Here is a 23,394-nt window from a genome sequence, read left to right on the forward strand (position 1 = left end):
GCATTTTTCTTCTCTAGATAAAGAAATATGAGGTAAAATTTTAAAAGAAATATTACTATTTGGAAAAACTATCAGTTCTTGGTTTCCAAACCTTAATCTGTCTTGTAACATTGGTCTGTTCTGATTAAATAGAGTATGTGGTAAAGAACTTGATGCGAATGAATTCCCTAGTGAAATTCCTGGTCTTAAAGGTCTTGGTCTGGACATCTGTATGACAAAATCATGTTAAAAAATTTAATAATTTCTATCTATTATTATTCTACTTAAAATATCCACTATCTTTAATATGTCCAAATTCTATATTAATTCCTGTATTTGTAATTCTGTCTATAAAATTTAACCATCTTTTCCTACTACTTCTTTTTTAATCTATTTTCTTTTTGAATCTATTTTCATTTTATTCACAAAAGAGACTATAGCAACACAATCTGTTCTTATAGTTATTTCTTTCTTAACTATAATAAATAATTCAAAACTATCTAATGTATAATTAATGGCTAATAATTTTGCATCTATACTGCTTAAATTTCATTTTTCTCTATAATTTCCACTATTACATCTACAAATTCTTTCTGTACTTTTATCAGTATATTTATTAGGCTTGCATATTAATATAGCTCCCCATCCTATCATACTTCCATCTGTTTCTATAATTAAATATTCTGAATCTAATGGCATGGGCAATTCTGGTAAAGTTTTTATTTTTTCTTTTATTTGTTGTACTAATTTTATATCTTCTTGATTAAAAAAATTTTGTCCTGTAGGAGAGGTCTTTGCATAAAGAGGTACTGCAATTTTTCCTAAATCTTGTATAAATGGTCTAACATAATTTATTAATCCTAAGAATTTTTGAATTTGTTTTAAATCTTCAAGTTTATCTGAAAATTCTAAAGCTTTCTAAGCTATAAGAGATTGTAACTTAATTTTTCCTTCTCCTATATTCACTCCTAAAAAATCTATAAATTCCTTAAATAAAAGCATTTTCTTTTTACTAATTATTAGACCGTGTTTAATAAATTCTGAAAAAACTATTTGTAAATGTCCTCTGTGTTCTCTTATACTAAAATATCATCTATATATACTATTACAAACTTACTATGTTTATTAAAAATATTTTTCATTTTTCTTTGGAAAATATTAGGTGCATTTTTAATTCCAAATGACATTACAAGCCATTCAAAATATCCTTCTGGACAAGTAAAAACTGTCCATTTAATACTTTCTGAATGCATTTTTACTTGCCAAAATCATGATTTTAAATCAAATTTACTAAATGTTTTGCAGTCTTGTATTTTATTTATTAAAACCTTTTTGTCTGGTATATAGTAAGCATCATTTATAGTATTATCATTAAGTCTTTTATAATTAATTACCATTCTACTTTTTACTCTAACAATTTCTGAATGTTTTCTAACAATAAAGGCTGCTGATCTATGAGAATTTTCTGATTTTCTAATCACTCATAATTCTAAAAGTTCTTTTATATGTATTTTAAAATCTTCTAAGTCTAAATTTGTGGCTTCTATATTCTTAGTTTTAATGATATATTCTGGGTTTTTAATTTTTGATTCACATAATATTTTATCTTTTTCCCAATAGTTTAAAACATTTTCTCCTATTATTTCTATCTTTTCTAGTCTAGATATTAAATTTTCTATTTCTTGTTCTGTTATTAACATATCATAAATTTTTTCATTATCTACTAATTCTATAATTCCAAAATATATTTCATCTTCAAAATCAAGTTCTTCTAAATTATCTTCTTCTAGTAATTGACATTCTCTTTCTCTTTCACACTTACAATTGCTACTACTACTTTAACCACGCTTCTCTATGCACTGTGATGGGAAATAATTTGTCTGTGTTGATGTAAATAATGTATATTTTTGTAAATGTAAGAAGTCTTTAGTAATTGTAATACTTCCATTGTCTTTTAATAAGAAACTTAATCCTATAATAAAATATGTATATTTAATATTTAAAGGTCTAACTCATACAGATTCTTTAGGTAAAGTATATTCTATGCTTCTACCACAACTTGTCTAAAAACTAATTTTACTATTTGATTGTAATAATTCTGTGTAAGTATATAATTCTCCATCCATTTGTTGTGCTTCTATTGATTTTTCTGAATGTATTATGTATTGTTTTGATATTAATTTCTTATTAATTATACAATTACTACGTTCGGAGTCTATTAGTCCTAAACACTTTATTTCATATTGTCCTATTCTTATATAACATTTTACCTTAATACTTTTAAGTTTTTCTGGATTACATATTACCTGAACATATTCTTTATTTTGATTTTGTTCTTCTATTTCTATTGTTTTACCTTTATTATTATGTTCTATTATTTCTATTTTATTTATTATTAATTTTTGCATTTCTTCTAGACTTTCTATTCTTTTTCTAAGAATTTTTATTTCTGAAATTTCAATTTTTTCTCTCAAAAATTCTGTATTAATTTCTTCTTTTTCAATAAAATTTGTTCCTTCTAAGCATTTTATACATGATTCCTTATAACATTATAAACATTTAGCTCTGAGTTTTCTTACTGGATACCAATTACATAAGTAATAGGCTATATTATCTGTTCCTTTATATTTTTGCCGATTATGTAAACATTCTATTAAATTATTCATTAAATTAAAATTTTCTTCTGATTCTGATTCTGATTCTTCTTGTATTCTTAAATTTGAGAATTCATCTATTATTTCATAATCAGATTCCTTATTTTCTTCTGAATTTTTATCCTCTATTGATATAATGCTATAAATAGATTCTTTATCTGAAATATATTCATCTAATTGTATTAAATCTTCATTAGTACATTCTATTAATGTGCTCTTTTTATCATAATTATTTATTCTTTTTGGACAAGTCTTGGATAAATACCCATTACTATTACAAACATAACAACTAAGTCTATTTTTATAAGTTCTTTCTTGTTTAAATTTTCTAACATGTCTTTTTTCATCTAAATATGGTTTTCTTTTATTAGATTTTCTTAGAAAATATCTTTTCTTAAAAGGTCTCTTATATTTTCTTTCTTTATTACTATATTTATTTTTTCTAGAGCTAGTAGCTCCATAAGTTTGTGGAATAAAAATATCTTTACAAAATTTATAATATGTCTTCTTTAATTGTTTTTGAATTTGTTATTCTACACATTTATCTTCTAGGCATCTTATTACATATTGTATTCTTTGTCCTATACTCTATTGTTTTTCTGGTTCTTCTTTTACTGATACTAAATTATTCCATTTTTCTGTAATTTCTAATCCTAATGGTCCTGGTAATTTATGAAATAATTTATTACTAATATCTTGATTAAATGTATTTCCTGATATTGAAGTTAAATGATGATATTCATTTAAAAATTTCTTAACATATCTTCCTTTAGTCCATTTATAAAGATTGAGTTGTTCTAAATCTCTCATAACTTTTCTTTGTATACTCATATGTTCTGAATTTGGATCTGCTCCTGTTATTAATATCTGTATTTTATTAACAAAATTATATGGATTACTTCCCATATTAACTAATTGTTCAAATTCTTCTTTCTTTTTTAATTTAAATGCTTCCCACATAGTTTTTACACTTTCTCCTAAAAATGTTTCTAAATATCTATACATATCTAAAGTTTCAATTTCTTGAAAATTTCTAATATAATGGCCTATTATAGTATTCTTCCATACATCTATTACATTATTCCATGTCTGTGGATCACGTGCTGTAATATTTAAAATTTGTGCTTTATGGTCTGACTGAAATTCTATTTTCTTTTCTAAGGGTCTTTCACTTCCTTTTGCTATATATTTTTTTTCTGTGTTATTATATAAAGGATAAGCTCCTCTTAGGGGAAATCCTCCACCATAAATCATTGCTTCGTGTTTAACTGTTTTATCAAAGGGAGTATTTCCAAAAGTTCTATATGTATTTGAATCTTCCATAAGTTCTTTTATATAACTTAAATCTATCACAAATCCTGATTTTAAATCAAATTTATTAAATATTTTACAGTCTTGTATTTTATTTATTAAAACCTTTTTGTCTGGTATATTGTAAGCATCATCTATAGTATTATCATTAAGTTTTTTATAATTAATTACCATTCTACTTTTTCCTCTAACAATTTCTGAATGTTTTCTAACAATAAAGGCTGCTGATCTATGAGGACTTTCTAATTTTCTAATCACTCCTAATTCTAAAAGTTATTTTATATATATTTTAAAATCTTCTAAGTCTAAATTTGTGGCTTCTATATTCTTAGTTTTAATGATATATTCTGGGTTTTTAATTTTTAATTCACATAATATTTTATCTTTTTCCCAATATTTTAAAACATTTTCTCCTATTATTTCTATTATTTCTAATCTAAATATTAAATTTTCTATTTCTTGTTCTGTTATTAACATATCATAAATTTTTTCATTATCAACGAATTCTATAATTCCAAAATCTATTTCATCTTCAAAATCAAGCTCTTCTAAATTATCTTTTTCTAGTAATTGACACTCTCTTTCTTTTTCACACTAAAAAAAAAAAGCAGATCAAAAGGAAAAAGATGAAGCCAGTCTTTCCAGACTTTCAGACGAAGATCCACAGAATGAAGGATACAATAATTCAGATAACGGGATGTTATTTTCATCAGTGACACGCCATAATTTTAGTACGTAATGAGATCTCCAATAATTCAGAAAAAGACAAAGTCTGCTAGAAGAAAAGAAGAAAAGTTGAAGAATCTTTACTATAGACTTTTTGAAAAAGTTTTCATTATTGATGTATTTTTAGGAAAGGTGTCGGGATTTTTTAAAAAGAAAGATTCCCACTTAAATTATTTTAGACACTTGTTAGACATTTGATTTGCCAGAAGCTTCTCGGTGAAGTAGAATGTTATAAGAAGCATGTATAAAATGTTTAAAAGGAAAAAATTTTATTGAAAAAGAAGAAATTAATACAGAAATTTTAAGAGAAAAAATTGAAATTTCAGAAATAAAAATTCTTAGAAAAAGAATAGAAAGTCTAGAAGAAATGCAAAATTTAATAATAAATAAAATAGAAATAATAGAACATAATAATAAAGGTAAAACAATAGAAATAGAAGAACAAAGTCAAACTAAAGAATATGTTTAGGAAATATGTAATCCAGAAAAATTTAAAAGTATTAAGGCAAAATGTTATATAAGAATAGATCTGAAATCTTAAATAATCTTGTTGAGGGTCTATGATTTCTTCTATATTTTGATTATATTGTACTGGTCTATTATATATATATATATATATAAATAAATAAATAAATATATATATATATATAATAAAATTTGATAATAATTTAAGTGAAAGTAAATTATAAGAATCTTTGCACAAATAAGTAATTCAACCCAACTGACTTGTTGTAATGATAAACGTTTTGGTTGTTATTCATGTAATTGGAAGCTATCAGGTGATCTCCCCTTTTTTTCGAAAATTTCTTGTTCTAGTTTATTCGTCAACTTATATTTTTGTGTATTTATTCATTTTTAGTGTTTCGAAAACTCAAATATGCTTTGACATGATAGAAATTTGGGACATTAGGCAAGGTTAGAAGAAAACACTTGAGTGCCAATGACTGAAGTCTACCGCTCTTGGAACGCCGTTCGAGCGTACTTAATTTTTGACCCCACAGTAAAAAATGTTTGGCTCCGTCCCTGATGTTGATCAATTTAACTTATATTTTCGTATTATCTATTACTAGCCAGAAGTAACAGTTATGGAACCAAATGATGAAGAGATGTCTCAAGTTATTGCCATGGATTATTTTCAAAGCCTAAACTAGAACCGAACTAGGATCTTTGTTTATCTCTCGTTCGCCTTGTACAGAAACATGTTGAATCCAATACACGTAACAAGGATTTCACATAGCAAGATAGTGTGTTTAGATACTACAAATTTAGCCCCCCAAAAAAATGCGATAAGCTATAATGCGGTAACTAATTTTATGTTTCTTTAAACCAACTGCTTAGATTTTGGAATGATTGGTGATCGTCGAACCAAAACTAAAGAAATTAGAGTTTGAATGTATAGGTCGTTTTGATGACATTGTGTTGAGGCAAAAGCAATTAGCGTTGTCTAAAACTAATTTGAAGTCTGATGTTACATCATTGAGAAAAAGATTTCCTTTCGATGATCTCAAAGTTTATTGGGGGAAAAAAATGAAAGAAAGCAAAAGAAATTGTGGTATTTGTACTGAGCAACAAGGTCTAATGTTGCAAAGTGTACTATCAAGGCAGTTATAAACATAAAATTATATGTATGTTAATTGGTTTTCATTAAACTGATATGTTGCCATGTTTAAGTTTCAACCTTGAAACTTTTTGCCTCTATGATTCCAAGGTTCCGAATAAGGATGACAATGTTACATTTAAGGAACTGGACGATTTTGAACTCACCAAGGGTGAATGCGTGAAGATGACTAATTAAAAAAACACTTATCTGGGTTCTAAAACAATGGTTAATTTGGATTAATTGAGCATATTTTTATTCATTTGTGCGGGTTTACATTGGGGCAGATTTGGGGAGATGACATTTTTCATCTTTGTATATTTCATTTTTTAAAATCATTTTTCATACATTCTCCTTTTAACCGTTTATATAAAATATTGATTTACTTATTTTCCCTTAGAAAGATGGACATGTGTTTTGAGCATGTATATTTAACGAACTTTTAACCAAATACGTATCCAAGCGTTTGGGGATAATGCAAAAATAAATAAATAAATAGAGTTCGAGACTAGTTTGCACTTTTTGAAAGGATAAGAAACCCAGATGAAAATTTTCCTTAATTATAAGTACTAGTTGCTATCACGTGCGTTGGAAAAATTTTGTATTTATTGTATTTTTATTGGTGTGTATATTTTAATTTTTTTGGAAAGTTTTTAAAGCAATATCTAAAACTATTTCCATGATATAAGAAAATAATTACAAATTATTTTTATAATTGCATAACAGTATGTTATCTAGAAAAAAATATGCTTGTATATTTCATACTTGAATAAGAAACATACAAACTGTTTTGCTTGTATTCTTTGATAGTGTTGATATGATTGAATTGAATGTGAAGATTATATTTCTAAAATTTTTGTAATTCAATATTATAAAATTGAAAGAAAAAAACTCTCTACACTGTGTGGAGAGAGTTTAACCAAGTGCGGAGTAAAAATAAAAAGTAAAAAAGTTGCGGAGAGAAAAAAAAATCTCTCCGCACAGTGCAGAATAAAAAAAAATATCTCCGCACAATGTGAAGAGATGACGAACCAACTCTTCGCACAGTACGAAGAGCAAACAAAAACTCTCCGCACTGTGCGGAGAGAGTTAATCTCTTCGCACAGTGCGGAGTGTTGGTCCTCACGATGGCAAAACTTTTCGCACAGTGCGTAGAGAATTGAATCATGTGCGAAATAAAAAAAAAGTGCGGAAAGAAAAAAACTCTACGCACAATGTGGAGAGGGTTGAATCATGTGCGGAGAGTTGACAAACTCTTCGCACAGTGCGAAGAGTTGTTTTCAAATTCCTTAATTACAAGTCAAATTTCAAGATTGTAAATTTTTCGTATATACAACGAAACAGAGTCGAAAAACATGGCTCAAAATCAATTATGTCTTCTTTAAATTCTAGTCACATCTCAATTTTTGAGCATGCAAATTATATTTACGATATTGGAAAGGAGCTTTTTCGTGATTCATAAAATGAAACAATATATGAGTTGTGCAAAGAAGGGGATATTGATAATACCATGTCATTGCTTTCACAAATGAAAGCTCTAGGGTTCCACCCAAATTCAATATTTTATATTTGCTTGATAACAGCTCTTGGACATTAGAAGTGGATACAATTTTCAATAAAATTATACTTTCGGGTTATAGGTCAGGAATTAAAGTGTTCAATGCATTGCTCAAAAGTTGTTTGAGAAAAGGCCTCTTGAAACTTGCAGATAAAGTCCCGAGAGTTTTTTTTTCTCTTCATACTGTGCGGAGTGATAGTTTGCCATCTCTCCGCACTTTGCAGGGTCTTTTTTTCCTCATGTGCGAAGAAATTTTTCTCATAGAGTTTATATACACTAAATTTTTTTTTTTAATGTTGTTGACATGATGCGTATGTAGAAGAATATTTGTCAATAATTATAAACAAATTTTTTCACAAAATGCAAAAAATAAAAATGCATAATAAATCTTCTTATTACGCTGATAAAATTATAATAATTTTTTTTTGTTTTACAAATAACATAAAAAAATCATTTTTATCTTCAACAAAAAAACACATTTAAAAATTAGCAATTTCATAACCACTTTTTTTTAAATTCTCGAAAATACAATTATAAAAAAGGAAACAATATTGAATTATAACATTTAATAATTAAGAAATTCAATATTAAATAAATTTTATACATTTATAACAAATTATAAATCTATATATACAATTTACCGTATTTGCAGGCAGCTTACCGTATATGCTATTTATCGTATTTACAATTTACCGTATTTGCACCTTACCATATATGCTGCCTACCGTATTTGCAAATTACCATATTTGCAGCCTACTGTATTTGCAAACAACTTACCGTATTTTCACCTTACCGTATTTGTAGCTTACCGTATATGTTGCCTATCGTATTTACAACTTACCGTATAAGCTACCTATAGTATTTGCAGCTTACTGTATTTTTATATATCGATTTTTGCACTTACGAATACCGAGAATGAAGAACATCGTACATTCACTTACCAAAACGAATTTTAAAAAAAAATTTAGATTTTTATTTTTTCAATATAAGCATAAAATAAATATTAAATACATATGAAGTACAAAATATAAATGCATATGAATATGGTGTTCAATCTTCAATTTTCCAATATTGAATTACACAAAATTTAAAAATATAATCTTCACATCCAACTCAATCATATTAACACTATCAAAAAATAAAAGCAAAATAATTTGTATACTCTTGTATATTTCTTATTCAAATATGAAATATTCAAGTATATTTTTTTAGATGATACAATACTGTTATGCAATTGTAAAAATAATTTGCAATTATTTTCTGATATCATGGAAATATTTCTAGATATTGCTTAAAAAACTTTCCAAAAAATTAAAATTCATACACTAATAAAAATACGATAAATGCAAAATTCGTACAACGCACGTGACAATCACTGTGCGGAATTTTTTTTAACTTCACACTGGAGGAGAGTTTGCTAACTCTCCGCACTGTGCGAATTTTTTTTTTACTCCGTACTGTACGGAGAGTCCGCACTTTGTGAGGACAGTGTCCGCACAGAATGTTGTCTCTCCATACCATCTAGAGAGTTTTGCCATCTCTCCACACAGTGTGGAGATAAATTTTTTTTACTTCGCACTGTACGGAAAGTTTGTCAACTCTCCGCACATGATTTGTCATCTCTGCGCGTTATGTGAAGAGTTTTTTCTTCATTTTTTAAAGCTCATGAGCGAAGATATTTTTTTTCTCATAGCAGTTTATATTTACTAAAATTATTATTATTTTTTAATACTGGTGACATGATGTGTGGAAGAACATTTCTTTAACATAATTATTTTTTTAATGCTAGTAGCATGATGCGTGGAAGAACATTTGTTTCACATAAGTAAAATGGAAAATAAAAAATGATGACATCATGTATTGTAAAATTGAATTAAATTACTATTGCATCAATAGTAAACTCCCATTTCCCTTTTTATTAGAAGTTAGAAACTATTTAAAACTTAATCAAACACACCCTTAAATCTTATTATTTTACAGGATTTCTTAATTCTTAAGTTTGTCAAAGTAGGGACCCCTACGTATGGCGGGCCTCACCATATCCTGGCAACGATTTCTCCAAATCTTAATAGTCCTAATTCCCCAATTTCTATTGGCTAAAGTCCAAACTGATCAAACATTACAAGACACTTGGCCCTTATTTAGCACCGCTAAAAAATTTGAATAAAATTTAAGTCAAAGTTAATAATTAATTTTAACGATATTTTATACATAACTTTTCAATTATGTCCCTGTTTGATGCCCATTACTTGAAAATGAAAATTGGGAGAATAGTATTTTTTAGAAAAATGAGTGATTAAAAAAGAAGGAAAAGTTTTCGATTTACGTATAATATTATTTTATGAAAGATTGTGTAGTTAAAAATAGAAGAGAGAAAAATAGAATATAATGTAATTTAATTTAATGGTGATCAAACAGGGGCTATACATTCTATCAATTTTTATCAAAATCTGCTCAAAACCTAAGCTCAACTTGGTGAGGATTAAAATCAGATTTTTAATAGATTTTGATAGAAATTGATTAAATGAATGATTTAAAAGTTGTGAGTCTCATGAAATTTATAGTTAAAATTAATCGTTGACTTTAACTTAAATTAAAATTTTAATTTTAATTTTTACCAAACAGTGGCTAATTTTAATTTCTACCAAATATGGGCTCAAATTCAAATGGCCAACAACATTCGTAAAAATTCAATTCAAAATCAAATTCTGACTGTTTAATGGTCATTTAAAAAAAAAGAAAAGAAAGAGTTTTGAATAGTTTTTTAAGAGACTATGCGATTAAAAAGTATTAAAAAAATTTAAATTTACTTATAAAATATTTTATTGTGTGAATGTGTGATTAAAAATGATTATACGAAAAAAAAAATGATTTTGGTAAGAATTGGAATCAAACACAGCTCATGTTGTTTCTGGATGGACAAAAAATCTCGAAAACACCCCAAAATATCTGAACCCAATTGGGACCCACATGTCCACTCTTTCGACCAAACCTCTTTTCTTCAACTTTTAAAACAACAAAATAAACTGCCAGGTTGGGTCTTCTGCTCCTTCGTCCCCCTTTCCGTAATTCCTTCAAATTAATTATTTGTTTCCTAGTACTTTTTCTTGTCTTGAAAATATGTATAATGGAAAACTGGAGATTGCTACAGTGACAGTTGAACAGGAAATGGAAAGGGGAGGATCACCCTCCACCGCCTTATGGTTCTTGGCTGATATTTTTGGATTCAGGGCGGCGGCAGTACCTATATATATGTATATATGCAACACCACCACCACTCATCGACCATTTTTCACCAATTATACACTCCACAAAAATCCCACCGGGATTTTCTCTCTAATCTGCTCCAAAATCCCAAGAAACCAATTCAAGAACATATTTTGATAATGGATCATGAAGATTATAAAAGCCTATTTTCTTACTCTTATTCTTCTGCGGAGTGTGATATTTCTACACCGCCTAATACGATGCCAATTTCTTCATCAAAATCCTTCCCTTTGCCTTTATCAGTGGTACCTCCATTTCCTAAACAACCAGAGCCCCTACCTTTATCAAACTTTGATTCTTTTCCACCCCAGTTTGAATTCAAAGGCGCCCCTCCAACTGGAGAAACTGCAGCTCCGAGTACTGTAGGAGTTTCTGGGGATTCATTCGGTATGCCACAGCCTATGGAGTGCTTGCATGAGACCCCAATTCCTCCTTTCTTGTCCAAGACTTTCGATTTGGTGGATGATCCTCCATTGGATTCTATAATTTCTTGGGGGGCAAAGGGTGACAGCTTCGTTGTGTGGGATCCTGTGGAATTTGCAAGGATTATTTTGCCAAGGAATTTCAAGCACAACAATTTTTCAAGTTTTGTTCGGCAACTTAATACATATGTGGGTATCCATTTAATTTAACTCTGGGATGTTCTTGGTCTACATATCTATTGATTCTTAATTTCTTTGTTTCATTCATCTTGCTTTTGTATGTATATTCTTCTGTAATTTTTGTGTTTTTTCTATGTACTTTTTGGAATCCGTTTCTTGTAATTTTATTTAGCTAGATGTAAATGAAGCTGTAGAGCATTTTAGTGCTGGTGGATCACAGGCTTTTTGTACTGAAAGACAAATAATGTAATTTTGTATTAATACATTTCTTTGTGTTAAAATTTTGTGTAATCTTGGTGATATTTCGGGTTTGTTATGGTGATGTGATGATAGTAGTATGAATAGTGTGTCATCGTTCATCAATCCAACCTGATAGTGCTGAGATGCCACAATTTTCTCCTTCGAAAATACGAACTCGATCTCCCTGGACTGATTGCTGAAATTTGGAGGTTCATCTATTCACAGGTAGTATTTAAATCGGTGGACGTTTCCTGAGTTTTATGCATCTAATTACTTTCTTTGGGACTGATAAAGAATTGTACTGATTTGTGTGTGTATAGCACAATGCAGCTCCTCGTACTTGTGGATATTGACCGTGTGGATTTTGACTTGTGATCCTATATAGTTATTTTCTTAGGACAGTATTCTTCTTCATCCATGGTGAATTTTGTTTGTTGAACATTAATTTGTGACTCATTTTTGGGTACTTGTATACAGGGATTTCATAAAATTGATACTGACAAGTGGGAATTCGCCAAAGAAGGATTTATAAGAGGGAAGAGACATTTATTGAAAACGATCCAGAGACGAAGAACACCACAATCTCTGCAGAATGGAAGCTCGTCTGGATCATCTAGTGAGGCAGGGAAAGCTGCATTGGAAGGTGAATTGGATCATTTAAGAAAGGAGAAAAGCTCAATGATGCAGGTAGTGGTTGAAATGCAGCATCAGCTGCAGGATACATTTCAGCATATGGAAACTGTTAATGATAAGATCCAGGAAGCAGAGACAAGGCAGAAGCAAATGGTTTCGTTCTTGGCTAAAATGATCTGGAATCCAGCCTTTCTAGCTCGTATTCAGCAAAAGGAGCAAAAGCACATAACTACGCCAAGAAGAAAATTTTTAAAACGTCAACATGAATCAGGTACTGAGGGGAAGATTGTTAAGTATAAACCCGAACTAAGAGATTTTGCTGTAGCTTCTGAACCTTTGGAGTTTAATCCCAATACAGTCAAACAATTTCCTGATTATCCTTTGCAAAATACGGGAGAAAACCTTGCTTTTGGTAGAGAGAATGTCCCTCTTCAGGTTGAGAACACAGATTGTGGTGAATTGGCGCAGGTAACCCCGGAACAGGCAGGAGTTTCAAGTCTGAACACTCTAAATCAATTTAAAATAGGAAAGAATGTAATGAATCCCGAGCAACAAGACACTCCTGAATATGTCTACTCTTTCCCTGAGGACTTGGCTAGGGAGAAGAATTATCTCGAAATATCGTCGCCGGAAGTTGAAAGTATGGTCAAAGAAGAGGTTGAGTGGAACTTAGGTTTTGAAGCTAATGCTGGTATGTCTAGTTCTACAAACGAGTTATGGGGTAATCTTAGCAATTATGAGGTGCCGGGATTAGGTGTTAGCAGTGACATATCTGATGTTTGGGATATAGGTTCCCCACAGCCCTGGGGAATGTCAGGCATTGAGACGTGGCCAGACGAAGACTTACCCCTTAAATGAGCTAGAGAACCGAGCTGGCCAGCCTAGATATTATAGTTACTGCGTTTAATACACTTTGGATTGGTTTTCTTTATGCTGATGAACAGTGCATCATTTATATAATATAGATATTAATTTGTTATTCCTTTATTTTCTTTCTTTTACATTTATTTTTCACCTATTTCAGTTAATTTTCGGAAGTTAATTTCAAGATCATTGTAGCGCTTGAACTTTGTAAAATCGTGACAAAATATGCTGAAATTTCCTGCTAACAGATGTATTTAAAGTTATGGATGTGCAGGTTTTGGGACGATTAGAAGGTGCAGTCAAGCCATGGCAGGAGTTTGTGTTTATGAGTTTGGCAGAGGCTATGATGGGTAAGATATCTCAATATAGAAAAGCACATCTATTTTCTTGCTAAGCACAGTTATTTTCCCTGTCCAACTTGAGAAGATGTTCCACTAAATTTTCGATGTTACTTGAGAAGAACTGTCGATATGCTCTACAGTTTTACATGCAATAGCATAGTAACATGTTGAGATTATAATGCCTACCGCTGATACGAAAATAATAATAATAATAATAATCCGTTGAAGTGACATGTCATATCAACAGTGGACATCATATTTTCTGTCCATCTTTATAAAGGGTTGAAAATGAACAATACAATAAGTAAATCAACAAACAAACTGTGTTCAGTCCCTCTCATTCATTCACGAATCAGTAATCTCTTTATAAAGATCGAGATCTTGAAAAGTCGCCTCCTTTTAAAGGGCTTTGATTTGCCTAGGTGTGCATTCAGGCATTGCCAGATAATCTCAGCTAACCATCAATTTAAATGGCATGTAATTGTATGTGTAGAATTTAACCATCTGTTGGAATGATGATAACTTCCCTCTGGATTCTCTCAAGTTCATGTAAACTATTATTTACCCTAACAATCCTGCAGATTTATATGATTAAAAATGAAACGAAAATAATTGAAAATAATTCCTCAGGCAGCTGCTCAATCTGTCGCACATCCAGGATAAGCCATATTCGACGAAATGGGTCAATTAACAACACCGATCATTGTGAAACCCGCTGTATCCACATTAATGCACAAGAATTTGGGCTTCTTCGATGTTGACTGCGTTCAAATTTTAAAGAAAGAAGAGGTAATGGGAGTCATCTTTCATGACGACAAAATTAAAAGTAAACTCGAAAGAGAAAAGTCATGTATCTTATGAGTAGTAACGTGCTTCAAATATACAAATTTGCAGTCATAGTTTAGTGGACTTCAGTTGAAAATAAATATTAAAAGCATATAACCACTTGTGCGTGTAATAAAATCCCATTTGGGCTATATAGATAAACAGCAAGGCCTCATGCATGTGACTCCACTTCAACATATAGCAATAATAATTTTCAATGCAACGATCTTGCATATAAATATTGAAATTTAAAGTTTAACACCATTTAACTAATCTCAAACTAGGATAAGTATATAGTGAAGCATAAATATTCACAGTCAATTAGATTAAATATCTTAGTAAACATTTATATGCGAGTGATCGTAAATATGGAGTTTTTTATGTATAAAAAGTCTCCATAGTTGGACATCAAGCTCTAGATGATGGAACGAAGAACTCATAAAGAGTTGGGACCCTTAGCCAACTTTGAAGCCTAATTATTAAATAGTTCTTTTAGCTATCACATTCCGTTGAGTGCTGGCGTCCCAAAATCATTCTGGGGTGAAGCTATTGTTACTTAACATGACTCAATCTAATGCATTAAATGGTGACATGCTTTATGAAAAAAGTGTTCTCATTATTCTGCATATAAATCTTCTTGTTGTGCTGCATTTTCTCATCAAAATAAAGGAAAACTTGAACTTAAAGCTAGAAAATGTGTCTTCCTTGAATATCCAAAGGAGTTAATGGGTATAGGTTATGGATAGAAGCCAGTGGGGGTTAAGATAATCAAAAGTAGAAACATTAAATTTAATAAATCTGAAATGCTTTGTTTAACGTTTGATTACGCGCAGCAATTTGAGTGAAAAGCAACAAAAAATAATAGAGATCAATTCTATGCAGAGTTAGAAAAATAGAGTACACATATTCCTACTACCTCTAATAAGGTGGATGTTATTTTAAACATCCAGTTTGAGGATCGATTTGTAACTGTAAATGAAAAATTGCAGAAAATTAAATTGGAAAGAACACATAAATTCTTCGCCCTCGAAAGGGCCCGGATGTTCAGTCGTGAGACCTAATCACCCGTTGAGCATCCACTAAGGGATTTAGCTCAAGATCCACTAATATCAACTAAGAAACAATACAAATGTGCGAAAAAATCTCAGATTTCTTCGTATTTCTCTCGCCTCTTTTTAAAACAGAAAGAACCTCACAAAATTAGTATCTATCGATTGTACTAAACAATCAGATTCTATCACTAAGAACAACCATTTCAATCACAAAGATCGATTTCAATTTTAGAGATCAAAATCCAAATTTTCACTTAGAAAACGGAGAGACGAAGAGACTGAAAGAAGGATCCAAAGAGTGTGAATAGTGCCAAGGTCAAGTATATATTTGATCAATTCAACAGTCACAATCGAAGGGCTGGAATGAAACCATGTGGACGGCAGATTCACACCCCTCAAAGAGGCTAAAATCGTGTTTTCAAAATATGTTTTTGCTAAAAGGTCAGCAACCCAGATAAAGATGCGGCCCAAAAATCCAAGATTTAACGTGGCAACCCAAATTCTTAACAGTGGAGAATCAAATTCAATAATATGTAGAAGAAGATAGGGGAAAAACTGTGGTAGAGGGGCACCCAATTCACCATGACCTTTAGTAGACTACCCGGTTAGCTAGAAATAGAGATATGAGATAGCATAGGGAGCCTTGAAGATTTGGGTATATTCTAAATTTGCTATTTCCTATGCTACTTACCAAAAGTTAGTTGATAAAGAACAAAAAACATACGAGTATAAGAACAAAAAACATACGAGTATGCTATGAAAAGTGAACAATCAGATGAGTAGCTGAAAGCAATGAAAGTGGAGATGGGTTCCTTAACTAAGAAGAAAACCCGTGAATTAGTCCTAAACATAAGAACAACTTAATAGTTGATTGTGAATAGAGTTTTAAGGTCAAAGAGGATATCACGAAGATTGAAACTTTAAGATTCAAAACTAGATTAGTAGCTAAGCGTTACAAAGAAAAGGAATGGGTAGATTATAATTATATTTTTCACATGTTATAAGCATACCATAATTAGAGTCATGTTTGAATTGGTTGCATACTTTGACTGGAATATTGAATAACTTGATGCTAGACCTCATTTTTAGCATGATGAACTTGATAAAAAATCTTTTTGAACCAATAATAGGGTTTTAAAGATGAAAAAAATTTGATTATGCGTATTTTCTAAAGAGGTCGTTATATAGTTTAAAACATTCACTTACACAATGGTACAAGATGCTTGATTCATTTGTCCTAACTATTGGTTTTCAAAGTAGTAAATTTGATTATTTCTTGTATTATCAACATAATGATATTAATAGTGATTGTGTTCTTGTTATTGTATATGACGATATGTTATTGAATGGATCTTACATGAAGTTGATAAACGAGATGAAAATAACCTTAAATAGAGAATTTGACATGAAAGATCAATTGTGTGCAGGAAGGTTGCCCTAATTTTGTGAGATGAGTTTTCATTACTCATATCTATTCTCAGCCGATTGTAGTCTGTAGAGCCAGACCCGAGGAGAGGTCCAAGAGGCTGCTGTCGGTCTCAGGCCCAGTTCTTTACAGGGCCCAATTTTTTTTTTTTGGCCTTGTTGAGGTTCAATCTTGTGCAATACCTATTTTTGTTCAACTTATCTGGGTAGATGAAGTATGTAGGATGTTGTTTCCTATTCTTTATCCTTTTTACTGATCCATAGCTATATCATCTCGATCATTCAACATCATAAATTTAGTTGTCCTTTTGTTTCCAACTTATTTATTCCCCATGCCATTGTTTTCCAACACTGCATTGAATTCTCTGCCTTCACAAAATTCCTATCATGTCTGTGGCTGTGGGTCAATTCTCAGAAATAAATGTCAAGCCCATTATTTATAGTTCCGGTCAAAGCTAATAACTCTAATATACCTAATTTTTGTGTAGATTTCAGTGCATTGATGTTTCATGATGGTTAAATCTCTCTGTTGCATTTCCTGTTCTGTCCTGTTCAATCCACCACATGCCATGGCAAGAACATACATAAGTAAAGTTTACTAATTTTTTAAAAATTAACTCTTGTCAGAAAGTGCTTCACTGCACTTTTTTACGCCACAGACACCAAAATTTAGAGAATCAGTATTGTATTTACGATCGAAATTCTATCTTTTACCATGGTAAAAACAGTGATTCTTGTGCTGTCACGTGCTTATTGAAATAAAAACGCAACTAGAAAAAGAAAACTTGCTCCAAAATTTCATTATCATAAACTTTTATCTTACATTGTGATTTGGGACACAAACGCCAGCTTCTGTGATCACTTGTTCAATATACACAAGAGAACAAATTCTTTCGAGAATTCTTATGCTTAACCTAAAAGAATAACAGCATTCTTTCTACAAGCGAAGAACTGTAAAAAGTAGTATAGTATAGGTGAAAAATGTGAGAGCAGAAGAAGAAACTGCGAAGAGAGATTTCTGAAGACGACACCGCCCAACGCACTAAGACTGGGGAATGAATGTCCCAATATAACCAAACCCGGCGATGAAAAAGGCTATTGCTTGAGCGAAGAGGTAGATGAAATAGTGGTTTTTTCCAAATGCAAAGTCATAGCACCCGCAATAAAAGAGGTAAGCACCCGCAACAAGCTCTAACAGATGGAGCCTGTAGAAAGCTAACCAGTTAATGTTTGAGCCTATTATGGATAATACCCTAATTCAATAATTATCAAAAAAGCAATACAATGGTACATTCATACATATATATATTTATACCTCTCTCCGATCCTCAGTCGAGGTTTCTTGAAACCTTTAGCGGCTGATTTTAACTTATGAGCATCGCCAAGTTTCTCGGTGACAACCCATTCATTCACTCTCCCTGCCTCCAATAAGCCAATGAAGGTAGCTTTAGTCCGATGTAGTGACATGACATTCTCGTACAGGATCCAGAATACCAGCAAATGGAGTGACCTACATGTTTAAAATGACACGTGAAAGAACCTTAATGAAATTCAATTGTAGGACTCCACAAACATCTTGTATTAGGCCAAGAACAAAATCATGTTCAACTTAATTTCTCTTTCTGTTTTGCATCAAATTAATTTCATTCATACGTCAGTTCATAAAATGACAATTGTGTGTGTGCTTCAGAATGAACACGTGTTGCCTACAAGAATTAAGCTCCTTGTACATGGATATTTTTCAGGGATTTTTACAGGTGATGAGGTGACAACACTTGATTGACTAATTTGAAGTTGTTTTTTGTCCAACATTCAAAGAAATTGGGAGAGCTGGCAATCTGTCAAACTGCCTGACAAAATTCCCTTTACACATAGCAAGATTGTGCCTACAATTAGTGCACATTGCTACTTTTTGTCTAGCATGAGCTTCTTTGTCTCGATACACCAAATCGAACGGAGATAAAAAGAGATCAGCAAAGAAACCAAACCTCGGAGTCCCAACTGCATTGAGTAAGGTAATGATGGAAGGTATGTATACTGCTCCCCACTTCGGAACCTCAACTTCAGGTACTAATACTGTTGCAGGTAATACAACACAGTAGAACACGAATGTGACTATATGGGCTACGATCTTTCTGACGAAGAAGAAATTGTATATTACATGAACCTTCTTCCACGAAGACACTTTCTGCAAATAGTAAAATAAAATAAAGAAAAAGAAGTTCGATCAGAAATTGGGTTTTTATAGCTCATTCGATTATATTGAGGATCAGAGGAAGGGAGTGAGGAATTAACCTTGTTTTTTACAATCTCCATAAACATTTTTCTGAAAAGATTGGCAGGTCCACATGACCAACGATGTTGCTGATAGCGATAAGCCTTGAATGTGCTTGGCAATTCATTTTTCACCTTAGTGAAGAAAAAAAAGGATCGAACAGAAGATCAGTTCACGAATGATATGCTAATACCAAAATATCGCCTTGTTCCCTGCCACTTCGCATAAGCATGTACACCTATACATAGGTAAGGGCAAACTACAAGTTTTCAGTTACGAGATATCCATCCTAGCCACGCATCTGATAAGCTCCACTTAGTCTTTTTGCCTCTATGGTATTTCAGTAATAGCCTTTTTCCCCCCAAGTCGGAAACAACTTTGACGATTATGCTTTATGAAGTTAGGTAGTTAAAAGAACTTATTTACATTATTGGAACAACAAAATCATGTCTTTTTGATATTGGCTATCTAGATGGAGTGTATATTTACCATGAGGGAACCGAGGTACAAAAACTTCCATCCTCTAAGACTAGCTCGGACAGCCAAATCCATATCCTCAACTGTTGTTCGATCCTTCCATCCTCCTGCTTCATCAATGGCTGCGATTCTCCAAACTCCAGCCGTCCCTTGTATTTATACAAGCACAAATTATATGATTCCATAAGATAGGCATGCTAAATAGAGGTAATAACAATCTTTAGCAAGTTTTCACCGAGAATTAGTACATTATTAATAGCTTCGACATAGATAATTAGACTCGAGATTACCATTGAAGCCAAAAAAAGCATAGGTAGATGATCCTACTTCTTGCTCCACAGTAAAATGGTAGTCTAGTGACATTTCTTGCATTCTTGTCATCAAGCATTCATCAGCATTTACTGATAAAATAAAATCCCAGGTCAACAGATAAAAAATAATAATTTATTATTCTTAAAATTAGCTAAGAAAATAACAAAATTAGTATCACAAAACTAAATGAAAATTGTCCTTTAGAAGAGAGGGGCTGAGGTCCACCACTCATAGCACATCACACGCCATTGCTTGGCATTAGAAAGACCAGACAGAAGGACAAATATAGTTTTCACCGAGAATTAGTACATTATTAATAGCTTCGACATAGATAATTAGACTCGAGATTACCATTGAAGCCAAAAAAAGCATAGGTAGATGATCCTACTTCTTGCTCCACAGTAAAATGGTAGTCTAGTGACATTTCTTGCATTCTTGTCATCAAGCATTCATCGGCATTTACTGATAAAATAAAATCCCAGGTAAACAGATAAAAAAAAAAAAAAAAAATTATTATTCTTAAAATTAGCAAAGAAAATAACAAAATTAGTATCACAAAACTAAAAATGAAAATTGTCCGTTAGAAGAGAGGGGCTGAGGTCCACCACTCATATATAGCACATCACACACCATTGCTTGTCATTAGAAAGACCAGACAGAAGGACAAATATATTAAAAGATTTTTGGGAGCGATTTTGAGAATTGATTTTATAACAGTTAGGAGAAAAGTAGAGGTCACTTGTGAGAGAGAATGAGTCAAACTTTACGGTTGGAATAGTAAAATAATGGTAAAAAAAATTAAATTTTTGGGGTGAAAAATTACTCCCAAACACCCCCTAACTTCAAAAATGTATTTTCCATCCCTTTGGAGAATGAAAGATTTTCTGGCATGTGTAATGGCCCTAAATATGGCTGCCTTTTTTTATGGCCCTATTTGGATTTTTTATGGCTGCTTTTTTCATAAAAATAAAATAAAAGGGTTTGTGGGGTTATTTATGTCCATCCACCAGACATGAATATTGAGTTCATCAAGAAATCAAACAATTTGGATGACCTTTGAATGATATTTGTTCCATATGTACCCTCACTAACTTTTTACTTCCACCAGCAGAAACAACCTTTTTCATGAGTCAAAATAAAACATTAAAAATCAACATCTGTTTATCGTACTATCTAGTCTAATTCAATTCAGTCGTGTTCAACCCGAATTAGTATTATGAGACAAATTACACGTGTCTGAAACTAAAAGGCCAACTAAAGTTGTAGATGTTGGTATCTATGGACCACTAAGATACACAGTCCTCGTCAAAATCTTGCCACCGACAGTTTCTAATATCACTTAGCAATTATTAATAATGTTATAATAAAGTAAATTAATCAAATATTTATCATACAAAATATAATGAAATTTTGAAGGGCGAGTTGTTACCAAACTTCCAACGGGCCTGAACTAGAGCAAGCTCGGGATTATGAAATAAGAAAGGGATAGTTTGCCAGAGGAAATTGGGTTCGGGTTGAAAATCGGCATCAAAAATTGCTACATAATCGCATAGTTTCACATAGGGGTGCTTTAATCCTTCTTTTAATGCTCCAGCTTTGTATCCATTTCTGTTGTCACGAATTTCATACTTGATATTAATTCCCTTGCCTGCCCACCTTTGGCACTCCAATTCTACCAGATTCTACCACACAACAAAAGCAAAATTAATCAATTTTACAGAAAAAAAAAGGCATTCATGTACGTAGAAAGAACGAGTTTAATGGGTTACCTTGATTAGAGGATCCGTTGAATCATCCAGAACTTGAATAATTATACGATCGGACGGCCAAGAAAGGCCACATGCAGCCCCAATTGAGAGTTGATATACCTATATATCCATGTACAGAAATGCCATCAAGATTTTGCAAGTAACTTTTGTGAAGTGTTCAAGAATGAATGATGAAACATGAAGAGAGAAGAAAAGACCTCTTTTTCATTGTACATTGGGATTTGAACAAGAACCATGGGATAAGCTGAATTTCCCAGCTCTAAATCATCTCTGAGTGGCTCCCGTTTGTAGCGTTTTTCTGGTTTTCTACCAAAAATTTTCACGATAGTGATGACAATTGCCATGTAAACTCTCTCAATGAACAACATGACTGACATTATCAAGCATAAAAATACAGCAACTTTAAGCAAAGGGAAGATCAATGGGGCTTTGATCTGACCCAAAATTATGCTAAATTGCTCGCTGATATCATCTCCAGCTCCCCCAAATGGCGTCGTGGATGTAATCTGGTCCATTTCTTACGAGTTTTTTTGCCGTGTCTGGGAGTTTAAAAAAACAGGGGATAGGGAAAACACTGAGGAAAACAGGGGCTAGATAGAAAAGTGAAGATCTGCCTGTGTATATATAGGGTTTGTCTTTGCCAAAACTGCAAGAATATTTATATTGTTTTGCTTCTGAAGGACGCTAGAAAAAAATGGAGGTAGAGCTGGAATGTCAGAAATCACTGGCTCAAAACTTCCACAGTAATTATACAGAAAAAAACCAATGCAGAAACTTCCGTGACACACGTTTGGAAAGGTGAATTAGACGACAGTATATAGCGTCCAAGGAAGAAAATGATTATTCAGCACGATCTAACCCTTCAGTCTCTTTGTCCCAAGACATCCTCACCAGTAGCTTGTAATAATGCCGAAAGAGAGAGAGAAGAGAGGAAGCAATGCTGAAAGAAAAAGAGAGAGATATGGAGGGAGAGAGGGAGGGAGGGATATGGAGAAAAGGAGAGAGAATCTCTCTTTATAGAAGCTCTGCTTTGGCTTCAGGTTTAGGTTTGCTTTTCTCTCTTCTTTTTTAAAATGAGATTTGTATTAATCCAGGAAGAGGATGTGTTATTAGATAATACGATGTAGAATGTGTTTGTAAGTATGGATTATGTATGTAATATAAGGTTTTGCATGGTAAGTACAACGGTCGACAACGTTAATATTTTTTAAACTTCATTTGAACTTAAAAGTGGGCGAATCTATCTTTGAACGACTCAGAATTGAAGAGGGAATGAATGAATGTGACCATCCATGACATCTGTGTGAACAGACAAAAATGCCCTCCAGAATATGTGGTCAAGTTAGCTCTCGATTGCAAGTTCATGGAACAATTATTATATGTCTATGAGATTAAAAAAATATTTTTAAATATATTTGGATAATTTTTTGAAAATGTTTTGTTTAAGTAGAAGAGTTTTTATAGAAAACAAACGTAAGATATCTCAT

General features: G+C 31.7%; 2 protein-coding genes across 3 annotated transcripts; one reads left to right on the forward strand and one right to left on the reverse strand.

The window, feature by feature from the left end:
* Positions 1 to 10,851: 10,851 nt before the first annotated feature.
* LOC111404163 (heat stress transcription factor A-3) lies at positions 10,852 to 13,554 on the forward strand. Its single transcript, XM_023032926.1, has 2 exons — positions 10,852 to 11,703; positions 12,412 to 13,554. Exons 1-2 carry the CDS (start codon positions 11,086 to 11,088, stop codon positions 13,423 to 13,425), a joined length of 1,632 nt encoding a protein of 543 aa, XP_022888694.1. The 5' UTR covers positions 10,852 to 11,085; the 3' UTR covers positions 13,426 to 13,554.
* A 4,291-nt stretch (positions 13,555 to 17,845) lies between these two features.
* Positions 17,846 to 22,989, reverse strand: LOC111404164 (glucomannan 4-beta-mannosyltransferase 9). 2 transcript variants are annotated; one of them, XM_023032928.1, is made up of 9 exons: positions 22,105 to 22,989; positions 21,908 to 22,006; positions 21,568 to 21,820; positions 20,490 to 20,600; positions 19,839 to 19,975; positions 19,370 to 19,483; positions 19,063 to 19,262; positions 18,390 to 18,584; positions 17,846 to 18,279 (listed from the first exon to the last, which is right to left on the reverse strand). In XM_023032928.1, the coding sequence occupies exons 1-9, from the start codon at positions 22,420 to 22,422 to the stop codon at positions 18,117 to 18,119; spliced, it is 1,590 nt and encodes a 529-aa protein (XP_022888696.1). In that variant the 5' UTR covers positions 22,423 to 22,989; the 3' UTR covers positions 17,846 to 18,116. The 2 variants fall into 2 exon arrangements, with proteins under 2 accessions (XP_022888696.1, XP_022888695.1); XM_023032927.1 differs by lacking the exon at positions 20,490 to 20,600 and adding an exon at positions 20,117 to 20,227 and having other exon boundaries at positions 22,105 to 22,439.
* Between the last annotated feature and the right edge of the window lie 405 nt (positions 22,990 to 23,394).

Source organism: Olea europaea, chromosome 11 (genome assembly GCF_002742605.1).
Source record: "Olea europaea var. sylvestris chromosome 11, O_europaea_v1, whole genome shotgun sequence".
NCBI lineage: Eukaryota > Viridiplantae > Streptophyta > Magnoliopsida > Lamiales > Oleaceae > Olea > Olea europaea.